Source organism: Eptatretus burgeri, chromosome 2 (assembly GCF_056783735.1).
Source record: "Eptatretus burgeri isolate ZD-2024b chromosome 2, Ebu_testis_v1, whole genome shotgun sequence".
Lineage (NCBI taxonomy): Eukaryota > Metazoa > Chordata > Myxini > Myxiniformes > Myxinidae > Eptatretus > Eptatretus burgeri.
In genome coordinates, this window is record NC_140962.1 from 18,867,433 (window position 1) to 18,882,836 (window position 15,404).

The 15,404-nt window shown below is 41.6% G+C and overlaps 1 protein-coding gene and 1 long non-coding RNA gene across 7 annotated transcripts in view; one reads left to right on the top strand and one right to left on the bottom strand.

Moving 5' to 3' along the window:
* Positions 1–15,404, top strand: part of LOC147031516 (uncharacterized) — a 245,143-nt gene that overhangs the window by 36,564 nt on the left and 193,175 nt on the right. For both annotated transcript variants that reach the window (XR_015053356.1, XR_015053355.1), the window contains exon 2: positions 12,119–12,209. This is a non-coding gene — a long non-coding RNA (uncharacterized LOC147031516). The remainder of the gene's footprint in view (positions 1–12,118; positions 12,210–15,404) is intronic.
* Positions 1–15,404, bottom strand: part of LOC147031517 (tensin-3-like) — a 132,957-nt gene that overhangs the window by 16,273 nt on the left and 101,280 nt on the right. For 3 of the 5 annotated variants that reach the window (XM_085864386.1, XM_085864372.1, XM_085864407.1), the window contains 5 exons: positions 13,567–13,689; positions 13,026–13,118; positions 12,676–12,753; positions 7,330–7,380; positions 6,946–7,150 (listed from right to left, as the gene is read on the bottom strand). In XM_085864386.1, coding sequence (XP_085720512.1) covers positions 6,946–7,150; positions 7,330–7,380; positions 12,676–12,753; positions 13,026–13,118; positions 13,567–13,689 — 550 coding nt within the window. The remainder of the gene's footprint in view (positions 1–6,945; positions 7,151–7,329; positions 7,381–12,675; positions 12,754–13,025; positions 13,119–13,566; positions 13,690–15,404) is intronic. The other 2 variants (XM_085864396.1, XM_085864381.1) reach the window with 1 other exon arrangement.

Below are 15,404 nucleotides of genomic sequence, written 5' to 3' on the forward strand. Positions count from 1 at the left end.
TTCACCCAAACTCCCGCCCTTACGATCACTATCCTTATCCTCCCGAAATTTTGATATTTTTGCACTGTTCACTAATCAGAATGTACTAGTATGAGAATTGAATGAAAAGCATCGTCTGCTACGTATAGCATGTGGTAACTCCATAACGTTCGCTGCTACCAAATTGTACGTAAAAAATTGCAAATTCAAATGAGGAGCAGCGAAACATTGGGTCTGGATCTCGCTTATGCGATCATGCACTGAGATTTAGTGCATGCGGTATGTGTGCAATACAGTGCATGCGGTATGTATGCACAGTGTATATGCATGCGATACGCTCACTGCATGCAGCTGGGCCCCGTACCAGCCCGGCGGTCGCGACCACCGTGCGGTGTTTAACAGCCGCTAGAGTTCTACGAGTCGCGCTGCAGCTGTGGAACATCGACTTCGAAGTTACCGATGCTTCAAGCCCTCGATGTTGATTACGAAATGGCAGAAAAGAAGCTTACGAAGACCAAGAAATGGTCTCAGAAGTACAAGACCGAATACAGTCTCCAATACCCGTGTATTCGAAAGTCTGAAAGAGGAATTCACCATGCGTATTGTACAGTATGCAGCGTTGATATTTCAGTTGAGCACGGAGGTCGCGATGATATTCGGAAGCACGTTGGAAGCAAACGGCACACAGACATTGCAAAGGAGAGATCTTCGAGCACGAGTACCGGTACACTTCTGAATTATTTCACCAAACAAGGGACAAGCGAGGAAGAGGATGTTACTCGAGCGGAACTTCTCTTTTGTGGATTTATTGTGGAACATAACTTGCCCATATCAGTCTCAGATCATGCTGGACCTCTATTTCAAAAGATGTTTCCAGATTCAAAAGTTGCTTCAAAGTATGGATGTGCAAGAACAAAAACTTGCAAGATGTGCAAGATGTGCAAGAACAAAAAAAAAAAATAAAAATAAAAATAAAAGAACAAAGAAGAAAAAAAGAACACTGGTCAACAATTTTTTACTTTCTGAATGTTGTCTAGATTTCTACAAGTGAATTAGGGTATTCTGGCACTGCTGAATCAGGAAATGGCATCCATTTCTCTCCATCAGGTCAGGTTTTTGTGCTTAGTTGATTTGAAAAAATCAGATCTTGTGACAAAATCAATTACATTTTTGTGGCATTATCAGCTGATTTTTGTCAACACATATCATCCTAAACATGTTTTTAAGAAAAAAAAATGTTTTGCCAACAACATTTATTGATTACATGATAGAAACATCGATTACTGTCATCTGAATGGTGGGCATTGATAAAGGTAAGTACAAGTAAATTGCATGTTGCGTCACCACTGTTCAAACTTCAGGGCTTGAACTTCCGTTTCTTCGAACTCCTGGAATGTTCAGCGGCAGGGAGGTCTCTCTTCAGATTCCAACAGTAGTCAGCCATCATGACTGCGTCCCAGCGACCCTGATACCTGGTCTCCATCTCCTTCATGTCCTGATGGAATCTCTCCCCCTGCTCGTCACTCATTGAACCCAGGTTCTCAGGAAACCGGTTCATATGTGAAAATAGGTCGTGCATCTTGATGCTCATGTTGCAGCCCAGGTTTCTGAAAGCAGTCAGCATGTTGTTGACAAGTTCTGCGTAGTTTCTGGCCTTATTGTTGCCAAGAAAGTTCTTCACTACCAAAACAAATGTCTTCCACACTTCCAGTTCCACTTCGTTCATTGAGTTTTTGAACTCTGGATCTCTGATGAGCTGACGGATCTGAGAACCATCAAAGATGCCAGCTTTCAACTTCTCCATGGTCAATCCTGGAAAAGCCTGGCACAAGTAAGTGAAGCAGTCACCATCTTTGTCCAGAGCCTTGGTGAACTGCTTGATTAAACCGAGCTTGATGTGCAGCGGTGGGAAGAGTATTCTGTCTCTGTCCACCAGAGGGTCGTTGATGACGTTCCTTTCTTTGCATGGCACCAATTCCTCCCGCACAGGCCAGTCCTTCTTCGTGTAATGCTGAGCACGGTCCCTACTATCCCACATGCACAGAAAACATGGGTACTTGGTGAAGCCAGACTGTTGTCCCAACAAAAAGTTCACCATCTTCAGGTCAACACAAATAAACCACTTAAGCTGATCATAACCAATTTTCTCCAGCACGTACTTCACCGCTTCATACTTCTCCTTCAGTGTAGTCGAGTGAGCGATGGGTACAGAGGCAAACTGGTTGCCGTTGTGTAGCAGAACACATTTCAGTGATCGCTTGCTGCTGTCAATGAACAGTCTCCAATCTTTGGGTTCGTACTGTGGCACTCCAAGCTTGAGCAGAAGCGCATGTCATAAATTGGCGCATGTAGGTATTGTACATTCTTCAGAGTTCGTTATTTCAAGAAATACAACTTTTTTGTATCACATTATTACAAAATCTGCCCCATTAACTTTAGTTTTGATCCACGAACTTTATGCTTTGCCTCACCAATTTTTGGAAGATTTTGAGGTTTTATGACTTCAAACTGATCCCTTTTCGACATAATCACCTAGAACTATCGTACCTGAATACTTCTTGTCATTAAAATAATTATTTCCAATCAAAACAATTATTTGACATGACATTTTACGCCCACCAACTTCTTCTAAAATGCTCCACACATGCGTACATGTGAACAAAAATGTAAAAAACGACATGTGGCCATATCTCAAAAACTTGACCTGATTGAACAAAACTAATGTGAGTTTTGGATTCAGCGCATCAGATTCGTCCTAAATCAGCTTAAAAACTGCAGACAACAAATTTGTTGTTGACCAGTGTAATTGGTGAGTTGTCAAATGTTACTGCTTCATCTATTGCCGATATTGCTAGACTAGCTCCATTTAGCCTAGCTCCAGACGGTAGCAATGACAGTGGTGAGGCCCAGCTATATCCTGTCCTGATTTCGTACTATGACAACAGTGCTGGGATTGTGAAGCAAGGTTTGCTAAGTTTGCCTGCGTGCAAACAAGATTCCACTGGAGAAAACATTTTCAAACTGCTTGATCATGAGTTCAGTGACAGGAAAATTCCGTGGGGAAATTGTGTTTCCTTTTGTGCTGATAATGCCTCTGTCATGGTGGGCAAGCACAAAGGAGTCGCTGCTTATATCCACAAACAAAATCCAGAGTGCTACATCGTGGGATGCCCTTGCCATATGATGCACAATACGGCCAAGAAGGCGGCTCAGGCCTTACCCATTGAATTAGATGACTTTCTCATCGATATTTACTACTACTTGGACAAAAGTAGTAAACGCGTCAAAGGAGTGAAAGCACTGCAAGAACTCTGTGATGCCCCGACACACAAGATTCTGAAGCATGTCGCAACAAGGTGGCTGTCCCTTGGTCAGTGCCTAGACAGGCTGATTGAACAGTGGGAGCCACTTCGCCTCTTCTTCAAAGAAGAAGTACGAAGAAAAATGCAACCAACTGTAGCCAAGACTCTAACAACGAGCAAGAAGGACGGCACTGTATCTACTGCCAGTACTGGCACTGCAGGATCAAGCACTAGTGGAGCAGCATTCACCACTACCACTGCAGTATCTGCTGCGAAGAAGACAGCAGGGACAGCACCAAAACCAATGCTGAGAGCAGGTAGCATCACCGGCCCTTCATCACGTTCATCTACAAAGCAGATCCCTTCAGAGTCGAGAAAGACTGTGATAGTCCCATCTACAGGCAAAGAAGGACCCAAGTTAAGTTCTGCTTTTGCCAAATCACTTGATAGAAGCTCAGCAAAACCTTCGAATCAGAGGTCTTCTTCCTTGGCTGCACCTACCTCAAGCTCTCTCCTCAAACGTAAAATTGGATCTGGTACTACGACTCTGACCTCTTCTGCTGGCAGTAAACGCAAGTGTGATCGCCCTGCGGCTAAGTGTACTACGAGTTCTACAACTAAAAGCGCATCTTCCTCAAACACTGTGCAGGAATCTAGAGAAAAACGTGTCAACAGGATGTTCTTGTCTCCACAAACAAAACTCTATTGTTTCTTCCTTCGATATGCTAACAAGCTTTTTGAGAAGGGGAATCTTCTGCTCCAAAGAGACGAACCCTGTATTCATCTCCTGATCTTGGTCTTCTGGTCTTCTGAATTGAATGGTCTTCTGAAAGATATCTTCGTACGGTTTTTGAAACCATCGGTGTCATCGGTTGCTCTGGTAAATGTACCCTTCTCTGACAGAAATCATCAGAAGAATGATGAGGACCTCATGATTGGGAACGATGCCAAACTGTATATAAGGGAACAAAGGAGTCTCAAGAAATCCACCTTCACTCTGAGTGAGTCAGACATCCAAGGTTTCTTCAGTGCAGTTCGCTCATATTATGTGAAAGCCTGCAATTACATCTTCAAAACCTGGCCGCTAGGTGATGAATTAGCCAAGCATGCTCAGGTGCTGGATGTTAAGCTACACCAAGAAGTGGGGTTTGACTGTGTGGAGTTTTTCATCAAGAAATTCCCCTGTCTGTTCAGTGGCGGTGATAGTGACATAGACAGTCTTGAGAGTGAATTCGCTCACTCCCAGGCAGACGCCTCCATAGCTACAATTGCTACTGAGACAGTGAGAGTGGATGAGCAGTGGCATCGGATTTCACAGCTCACAGATCCCTGCACTGGTGCCAAGAAGTATCCTAATTTGAGCAAAGTGATGAAGGGAATCTTGGTCATTCCTCATTCGAACGCATCATGTGAGCGGGCACTCAGTCTTGTACGGAAGAATCATACTGAATTTCGTCCCAATTTGAGTGTCAAAACCCTGGAAGCTCTCTTAATTGAAAAACTAGCTCATAGCACCCCTTGCTACCAGAGAGAATACAGCAAAGACATAATCAGAAGGGCTAAAAGAGCCACACAGCTGTCACTCAGCAAAGCTGCCATGGAAAAAGCAAGCAGCAGTAGTACCAGCCAGTAAGGTAAGAAAAATATTGCTTCTTTTGTGCTTTTTGTTAATCTTTCATTGTCCCCTAACTTACTAATATTAACATACATGTAACATTAAAAAGTGCACAATTTTCCCCTTTTTTTGTTCAAAAAGTGGGAATTCTTAACATGTTAAATGCTCCAAAATAGGGCTCAGAGGGCACTAGAGAGCGTCTAGAACCCCAGAGCTTCCAGGGCCCTAAGGCGGGCCATGGACCCCGGCGCAAGGGTCGAGCGCTCCGCGCTCGAGATGTGCGCTTCGCGCACATTATTTGGTGTCGGTTGAAAATCCTCCCTAATTCTGATTTCCAAAAGTTGGCATCTCTGAAGATGTTAAAATATATATTTTTTTATTTTTCACCATAATATGTGGAATGTGAAGATCAGATTCCAACCTCATAAACAATGCGCTCAGATGGGAATGCTGAATATACGACGTCTATTGTTATTGGGATTTCCATACGTTGTGCAGAGTTGGTAAAATATTGTCGTGTCCACCCGGTGAAGTCAATTCTCACCCTTGACCATGTGGACGGGGCGGTTAACACCGACCTGGACGGATAGCCGAACGGTTCTACCTTGGAGGCAAATACGTGATCCTTGGAGATTATAGCACGCGCAGGATGCAGGGCGGCAAAGTACGTACCAGACGGAAGCACAAGGGTTTCTACTCGAACCCACGATGAATAGATAGACACATGCAAATATGAAAAACAAGGGTTCAATGAACATAAATCAAATATTTATAATGGAAATAAATCAATGCGTGATAATAAAAACGTGAGGGAAACGAAAGCTAATTTTCAGACGTCTCGATCCATCCATCCATTGGGACCATACTCTGTACAGAGCGTTGGTGCTGCCGAAGCAGTCTCCTGGACTATTGGGAACAATCCTGGACAGGTCACCACTCTGACGCAGGATACCAGTAAGCTGGTAATCATTTTTGCTAACCTCGGAAGGATGACAGGCTGAGTCAACCTCACCTGGTATTAATTTGATAGCCAAACAGAATTTCAACTCAGGACCCTTGAATCCCAAGCCCACCACTCCAGCCATTAAGACAACAACAGGCATATATGTCTCCACATGGACATAAATACAGACAAGGGGAAAGATGAAATAAAAGAGAATCCTCCCTTTATTCTGGCACTTAGCTATGTGTTCAGAGATGGTCTTTTAGGAGCCTGGTGCCATCGAACCCATATCATCCTGCACGGGAAACCTCACCCAAAATGGCGCCAAGTCGCTCTCTGGGCGGGAAGCGTACGTGAGGTAATTGGTGTGGCGGTATTCAACGCCAGGGCCCAGAAACCGCTGAGCAGCTTCTTTTCACGAACGAACTTGCCACACCGTTCCTCTTACACCAGGTCTGCTCACAACAAATGGGCGCAGCCTTTCTCCTTGACCAAACGATGGGACAATTTCTGAGGCCCCGAGATAAGGCCATGAGGTGCGCTCTTCTTCTCTTCTCAGAAAAGTACACCCTTCACGACCCAGCAACAGTTAATGGCTAGCATCTTGCTTCAGTCCGTGAACAAATTCACACCAGCACGAACAATGAGAACACACTTCTATTTTATCATGCCGAGAGGAGAGCAAAAATGAAACCTTCTATCTCAACTGCGTTCTTCACGCCAACTATCTCCTCTCTCCGATCATACTCTCTTCTCTCACTTCACACCGACCAATCCTCAGCCTCGGGACGAGACCTGCTGGTTGTTGTTGTTAAAGCGTTGTTCTTTTTTTTAATAGCCGGCTTTGTAAATGCAAAAACGTAGGAAAAGGTCACAGGGGGCAATGACACTGGGAGAAATTAGCCTTAATCCCTACCTAACAGCACCACCCCCCATGTGATGACACATGACAATCTAAAGCTGACAGTTTTCCCTACTTAATTTACATTGAGATGTCTCCTCCTCATCCACGGACCATACAACATTATACAATCCTACCTTCACTATGAAATTCCTCCATCTACACCACAAACATAACAAAATGTCTGTCGTGTAATTAGGCAAACCTGCGGTTGTTGTCGGTGAGAGTCACTCCTTGTGAGCTGATGCGCAAGAAGACTGGTGTACTGATGGGCCTTGGGGAGGTGTCCAGGACCTCACTTACAGCCTTAGCTATGGCCCTTGGCCCCGTGAGTGACTCCAAATCAATGGACGCTAGATAAAGCGACGTGCAATCTGCGGAGTTGAGGTTTGGTATTGATGGTTGATGTTCTATGAAAATCACACGCACACGCACACGCACACGCACACGCACACGCACACGCACACGCACACGCACACGCACACACACACACACACACACTTTGTCCTGAATCTAAAATGAAATATTTAGCTTCTGTAAAGATAAAAAGAATCTTGCGTTCCAAATACAGTTTTAAGGATATAAATACCTTCTTTAAGCAAGTGGCAGTCAGACCGTGCAGTCAATTTCTCCTCAAGATCTAAACAATGAATGAAGAGATGGAACAAAGGAGAGGAAATGAGTAAAGGCAACACGAAGCCTAATGGTATATATATATATATATATATATATATATATATATATATATATATATATATATATATATATATATGTGTATATGTATATATATATATATATATATATATATATATATATATATATATATATATATATATATATATATGACAGACAGAAACGCCAAATCACATCGTAACCTCTGGACAATTGGCAGGTATTTACTTTACTATCTGGAAGGGGGCTTAATATAATTTTTGTGGTGAACTGATGCTTATCTTTCATGAAATTCAGGGGTAAGAATGAGCATCCATTTCAGTGACATTACCCATTTTCGACGGGTTCCCTGCTAATATATATATATATATATATATATATATATATATATATATATATATATATATATATATATATATATATATATATATATATATATTATATGAACCTTTTTTTTATTATAGATTATAAAGGAAATTAGGAACTTTTTTTTTTACCAGAACGAGGATGGGGTGGAACCAAGAAGTATCCCCACTAACAAAGCAACAGCTTTAGGCAAGTATCATCACAATGGTAAATGCTCTATTTACAATGGGGATGTGTTCCTGGAAAACTGACATGAGGCGAAACGACATAAATTAAACCCTATTTTACCCTGACTTAGTCAAAAATTTAGGATATTCTCCTGGAGGCATTTTTTGGACAAACTTTGCAGAAAAGAATCTATACTAATAAGTGTGTGTACGTGTGTGTACATGTGTACGTACGTGTGTGTCAGTGTGTCTCCTCCATAACTCCAAAACTATAAAACCGAGCAGCCTGAAACTTGGCATGCACATGAAGAAAACTCCAAGGAAGTGCAAGAGTGAAAATTGGGTGTTTGGGTTAATTAAAACACCCCTTTTGAAGACAATTAACAGCCTTATTTAATTATATCTTTAATCAGGTGATCCTCAGCCACCTCGCTGTCTGGGATCTTAAGACGTTTCCTCGGTAACTTCGCTAGGGTCTAAAGCCACCATGTTTTTTGGCCTACTCAACCTTGCCTTGACTTGGAACAGGCCGCAACAATTTCTTAACAATAAAGTTTTTTTTTTCACTTTCTTCACTTATATTGTCGAATGCCTGTTCATCATAGTTACGAATTGCTGGGTACATTGCAATGCTTATAAGCACCTGGAAATGGCAGCATTCGTTGCTTTATTTCATGTCCGCACATGCGATCACCATGAGTATCTCTTAAACTAAGAAGAATTACAAAATTTAAGGCCCAGAATCGAATTTCCAAGCAGTTCCAAATCCTAGAAAAGTGTTCATTTGTCCAATTCGGATACATATGACATTTCACACGTCTCCTGGAAGTGTATGTTTAATGTGTAGCTCATAGCGTGCCAAATGAGCTGTTTCTTATCAACCATTTCATTGGAGTGCTTGCTTGAGTGCTTAAGCCACTTGGCAAGCGCTGTCCAAGTTGCATGGTTGTTCATTTTGGTAAAATACCCGTGCTCTCAATGGAACATCAAATAGACAGACATATGTTTCCGCCTGTGTTGGGCCCTGCGGTGCCGTGCGGTTGGTGCCTCGGTTGGTGTCTGATCCGCTGAAAATGTGCAATTTTATTTTTACAGGACATCGTTTTGTTTAACCTTTTTGTGCGATCTCCTAATATAATCCACCCCTCACTTCGACATCGATACATATGTAAAAACAATAAGGTCCATCCGACCAGGTGCCTTGATATATTTATCAATTGAATTTTGTTAATTTCCCACTTGAATTCCTCTTTCAATGAACTCTGTTTCAAGGTAAATCTTTGTGTTTGTCGTTTTTACGTATTTTATGCGTGTGTACGTTTGCGAGTGTGTGTATCTATATCAACTCTATTACCAGAACGGAACTTGGTGTGTGTGTGTGTGTGTGTGTGTGTGTGTGTGTGTGTGTGTGTGTGTGTGTGTGTGTGTGTGTGTGTGTGTGTGTGTGTGTGTGTGTGTGTGTGTGTGTGTGTGTGTGTGTGTCTACATACAGGGTTTCAGAAGGTGGAACAGATCCCTCCCAGGTCTCGAAGTGTGTGTGTGTGTGTGTGTGTGTGTGTGTGTGTGTGTGTGTGTGTGTGTGTGTGTGTGTGTTGTTGATTGGTGGGCTCAAAGTATACACCTTCATTACAGTAAGGGGGTCACAATCCACAGACCAAGCTGTGAAGTTTCTGTTTTCAAAGTTTTTTGCTGAGGGCTCTCTTCAGGATCGTAACTGAGCCCAGCATGGCTACCAACTGTAGTTTGTTTGTGGTGATATTCCCAGGGATGGTTTTTAATATCTCCTGTGGTTCTTCTTCATCATTCCCATAGCTCCAACTATCACTGACATAACTTTGGCATTCTTCAGTTTCCAGGATCCTTTCACTTCATTGTTGAGATCTTGGTGTTTGGTCATTTTCTTGATTTCTGCATCGTTAGTCCAAAATCACCGGTATCAACACCTCAATCAGCAATGCCTTCTTCTCTCTTTTTTTCACCTAAGTATGGTATTTGGTCGCAATGCTTTGTTTTCGCCCATTGGGATCATTAGGTCGTACGTGAGCGGTGCTTCAATGTTTTCAGTGATTGCTTTTGGTTAATTCTCCCACAAATTTTCTGGAACTGGAATATCAAAGTTTTTGCAGATGTGCCAGCAGATTACTTTACAAACTCTGTTGTGTTATTGTGTGTACAGCTGTTCGATCATGAAGCATCATTTATCATTCTCTTTGCTAACTCCACCTCCACCCCTCACCTGTCTTTTGTTTTTTTTCAGTCTCAGTCTCTGTCTCAGTCTCAGTCTCTGTCTCTTTCTCTTTCTCTCTCTCTCTTTCTCTTTCTCTCTCTCTCTCTCTCTCTCTCTCTCTCTCTCTCTCTCTCTCTCTCTCTCTCTCTCTCTCTCTCTCTCTCTCTCTCTCTCTCTCTTTCTATTTCTCTTTCTCTCTTTCTCTCTTTCTCTCTTTCTCTCTTTCTCTCTTTCTCTCTTTCTCTCTTTCTCTCTTTCTCTCTTTCTCTCTTTCTCTCTTTCTCTCTTTCTCTCTTTCTCTCTTTCTCTCTTTCTCTCTTTCTCTCTTTCTCTCTTTCTCTCTTTCTCTCTTTCTCTCTTTCTCTCTTTCTCTCTTTCTCTCTTTCTCTCTTTCTCTCTTTCTCTCTTTCTCTCTTTCTCTCTTTCTCTCTTTCTCTCTTTCTCTCTTTCTCTCTTTCTCTCTTTCTCTCTTTCTCTCTTTCTCTCTTTCTCTCTTTCTCTCTTTCTCTCTTTCTCTCTTTCTCTCTTTCTCTCTTTCTCTCTTTCTCTCTTTCTCTCTTTCTCTCTTTCTCTCTTTCTCTCTTTCTCTCTTTCTCTCTTTCTCTCTTTCTCTCTTTCTCTCTTTCTCCCTCTCTTTCTCTCTTTCTCTCTTTCTCTCTTTCTCCCTCTCTTTCTCTCTTTCTCTCTTTCTCTCTTTCTCCCTCTCTTTCTCTCTTTCTCTCTTTCTCTCTTTCTCTCTTTCTCTCTATCTCTCTTTCTCTCTTTCTCTCTTTCTCTCTTTCTCTCTTTCTCTCTTTCTCTCTTTCTCTCACACACACACTTCCCTCCCGCTGTGAACAATAACGTTTGGTGTGGTGTCGCTCTCCCCACCTCCTCTCCTTCTTACTCTCCCCTCCCCCTTCCTAGCTGCGCTTTCTTCATCCTCTCTGCCGCCCTTCCCTTCTCACCCGACACCTGCCTCTTTATCTCTATCTCTATCTCTATCTCTATCTCCCTCTTTCTTCCTCCCCCCCCCCCTTTATTGTCCCCATCAGCGAAGCAACAAGTAGTATTTGCTAGTATTAAATAAGTACAAAAATGATATTATAACAAATTGCAATGATGTGTAAACGGTTGTAACCAACTACAGGTTCCTAAAAAGCTTTCCATCGTTGAACCCTCCCCATGCATTGTCTTTACGTCCTGAAATCGTGATTTTGCTTTTTCCTGTATTATAATCAAACTCACAGCACATTATGTTAACCTTGATCTTTGATCCACACACTTAATCTCTCCTTATTATCCATCACCTTGTCTCTGCCTTTTGTTATTCTATCAGGACTAATGGGGTCACACTGTGAGCACATTCTCTCGTGTTTAGCTGCCCAAAGTAATCCGTGCCCATGGTTTTCTTTAAATATTTTCATTTTTCTCTTTTCAAAACAACATTGCAATGAATCGATGCATTTTAAATCGAATTATGGTCCCAAATGTATCGGCGACGTTCTCGGAAAACAATGTAAATCGGAGCAACATCAGTGGAGGACTTGCTGTACTACAGTCCTGCGTTCAAGAGATCTTTAGGCAGTGTGCTCAGAGTCGGCAAAGTTTATTTTTTAGAGTTATGCATTTATAGACACTTCACAGAAACAATAGGTGACTCACAAGCATGTGCTAATCCTGAGTTATGACTCATTTCTGCTGGGACAATTGGAAGTCAAAGCCAAAACGCGCTCACCGTTGATCACAGGGCCAAAGAAAAGGACTACTGTGCTGCAGGAAATGACTGTTTTGCACAGCAACAGGTAATAAAAGGCAAAAATAAGAAGCCTACTGGTACAAACGCATTTTCAAGTGAAACTGATTCAAAGCATAAAAGAGGAGGCCGATTGTGGCATCAAATGGAATTATGATTCAGTATTGTTCATGATGTTCTGTTATGAGTTATATCAACCCTCTTGTCGCAGGTAAAGAAGATTTTCAAGCAGGTTGAGGATTTATCAGCTAAATATCACTGATGGAAGATTATCAGGATTCTTTGCTCAGTTATGTCACCAGGTAAGATTTTGAACCTCGAAAAGCTCATTTTGAAATGCATGAGGAAATCCAAAACATTTATTTGAGAGTGATGGAATTTTTGTCAATAATCCCATCCATGTGTTGTATTTAAGTGATCCACATAACCAATTCCTTCTCAAAAATATTTTGTACAAACCTAATTCCCAAAATGCCTCAAGCTTTTACTGTCAACATCCATTACTGCCCAGAAGTCCCATATTTGTTTACTTTTAATTTCTTGCTGATAACTTGTGCAGAAGAAGAAGAAAAAAAAATCATTTGGAAGACAGCGAGTAAATGTATTCTCTTTGAAAATTATGCACATTCATTTATTAAAAGCATAAAGTCGGTTGGAATTTATGTCTGAAAAGCCAGTGGATAGTTTGATGACTTGTACATAGAAATTCCTGCACTACCTTGTTAAATGTGACTTAGTTTTGAGAATAGAGAGAGAATAATATTCCACCTTTTTCTGGAATGAGAAGTTTGCAGGGCAATGAGAGTGCTGTAATTGAGTGCTGGTAAATGAGAGCTGAGAGACTTCCTGTCGAGAAACAAACAACTGTCGGTTAAGATCCCGGGCCGATGCAGCAACAAAAATCATGATGGGACAAAGTGGAATAAGACTAAATGCAATAAGAGGGAGATGTGGAAGAATGAGGTGTGGGGACAGGATGAGGAAAAGTGAATTCAGGAAATAATTAGGCCTGAATTACTTGAGGATAAATATAGTGAGGTGTTGTTCAGTGCAGCAAGGAGGCTTCAAATGGGTTCGAAGAGGACGAAGTAGAAAGGAGAAATAAAGGAAATACCAACCAAAGATGGGTTCCTGAGTACTGCCCTTAAGCTGAACACCTTTGGCTGTAGATTCAATGAGGAAGTGTCTGATCGGGTCACTGTCTCGCTCACCTGCACAAGAGGTCCACTTTGAGTTAAAATATCACACATGGTATTTTTATGTTTCACAAACATTGAGTGAGGTGTGATTATGTGTTATAAATGCATTGATATTAGCACACCTTACTGAGTATTAATCTGCACCTAATATTCTATCATTATGGTATTCTGCCTGTGACCACTTATTAATCCAACAGGTACATCCTTCCTTGTTTTTGTGGTAGTTTTGCCAGGCTGGAATTGCATTTTAAAAAAATTTATTGAGCCAGGCATCAGTCCTCCAAACTTTATCAGACTAACTCTGTGGTCCTCTAAACTCGTTGTAGGACTGGTGAGTTTCAATAATTTATTGTGCAGAAAATGAAAGTGTCACACTTTGATGAAGTGAGTTGATGAACTTTGTTCATGGATTACAACATAAATGCACCATTGTAAACTTCATACGAGTGGTGAGTCTTACTGTGATGTTTCAGGCAGGCCTGTGCTGCTGATACTCGCATAGCAAGGCCAAAGGCCCCACAGAATGATGTGCTGTCTCGGATAACGAAGGCCCCTGTTGGTTGTTGCTTTAGTATGGCAATGGCTGCACAGGACAGAGAATAATTGTGAAGGGAGAGGGAGAGGGAGAGAAGGATCTTTTTTTTAACATTGATCTAAGATTAATGGTGGAGTTTGCACATACTAGAAACATCCACTCACTCCGGGGGCAGGTGGAACAAATTTGCTACATTGCATTGGAATACTGCACAGATAGCAGAAATGTCATTTCATCTTGTTAAAATGTACCGATTTAAACGTTTTGAGTTGGATTTAATTTGACACTGAGCAGCAGCTCTTGCAATACAGAAGTCAAAAATTACAAGAATGTACAGGGGTTGGACAAAAAAAATCGAAACACCTGTGAAAATGTGTACTTTATTTATTCATAGTGAGTCGGACTACCCTTGAAGACAATACAGCATCAATCCTGCATAGGATTGACCGGTACAAGTTTTGTACATCTCATGTTGGTATATTATACCATTCTTCAATCAGAAGGGCAACAAGTTCTTGGAGTGACATTAGTGGGGGAAATCTGCTCCTCATCTTGTTCTTGAGAATTGACCACAATTGCTCAATAATATTGAAATGTAGTGATTGAGTTGGCCAGAAATTACGTTTTTGCTTCATTCTGATGTTATTCGAACCAATATTTAATATTTACAGCAGTGTGCTTTGGAGCATTATTGTCTTGGAAATGGGCACCTCCTTCAGGAAACAAAGTTTGCATCATGGGATGCATTTTGTCACGAAGAATGGCTTCATAGTTATTAGCAGTTACTGCGCTGCGTAGTGTAATAATCAAGCCTAATAATCTCCATGACATTACTGCCCAAATCATTACAGAGCCTGCTCCATGCTTGACTGTTGGGAGAAGGCAGTCAAGGTTGTCGGTGTCCTTGGGATGTCTCCAAACGTAGACTCCATTTGTTGAAAATAAGTTGAAGGAGGACTCATCTGACCATATTACATTTGTCGACTGCTCCAAAGTCCAGTCCTTGTGTTACATGCACTCCTCTTTGCGGGACAGTGCATTTATTTTCATAAAGAAGTGTTTGCATGTGACAGCTCTGCTACAAAACTCTACTTTGTTCAAGTCAAGATGAGTTGTCTTGATAGAAATTGGCCGGGTTAGGTATGTATTCAGTTCTACAGCCCCTTTTGCAGCTGTTGTTCTGGGGGTTTTCATGAAAATTCTTGAAAACCCACGTCTGTGCCGATTATACAGCTTACACTTCTGACCACTGCTAGACTTGCTTATACAAGTTTTTCCTTTCTTTTCCCATGCTGTCATTATTTTGGAGACTGTTCCTTTTAATAAGTTTTGAGGTTTCAGTCATGGAATGCCCAACCCTGTGAGCACCAACAATTTGTTCCCTTCCAGTCAGTCAGGTCTCTCATTTTTGGCAAAAATCTCTCTCAACTATAAATCTGTAACAGAGACTGATATTTTTGATATAAACTTTGCAATATTTGTTGCAAGAATAAATATTATGTGGAATCGTCCATCTAGAAATCACCCCCCCCGCCCCCAACTTCCCATAAAAAAACTTAGTAAACCAGAACAGCACTCGGTAGAGTCCATACCTCCTCTAGGCTGAAAGTTTACGTTTTGTATCGCACTGATCGGCCAGATCTGGATCCAGACCTGAACCAAAATCCAATTGGCTTGTTGTTGTCACTTACAAAACTCATCCACCAAGTTTTGTCATAATCCATCCACAACTTTTTGAGATATCGTGCTGTATATAGTTTTTT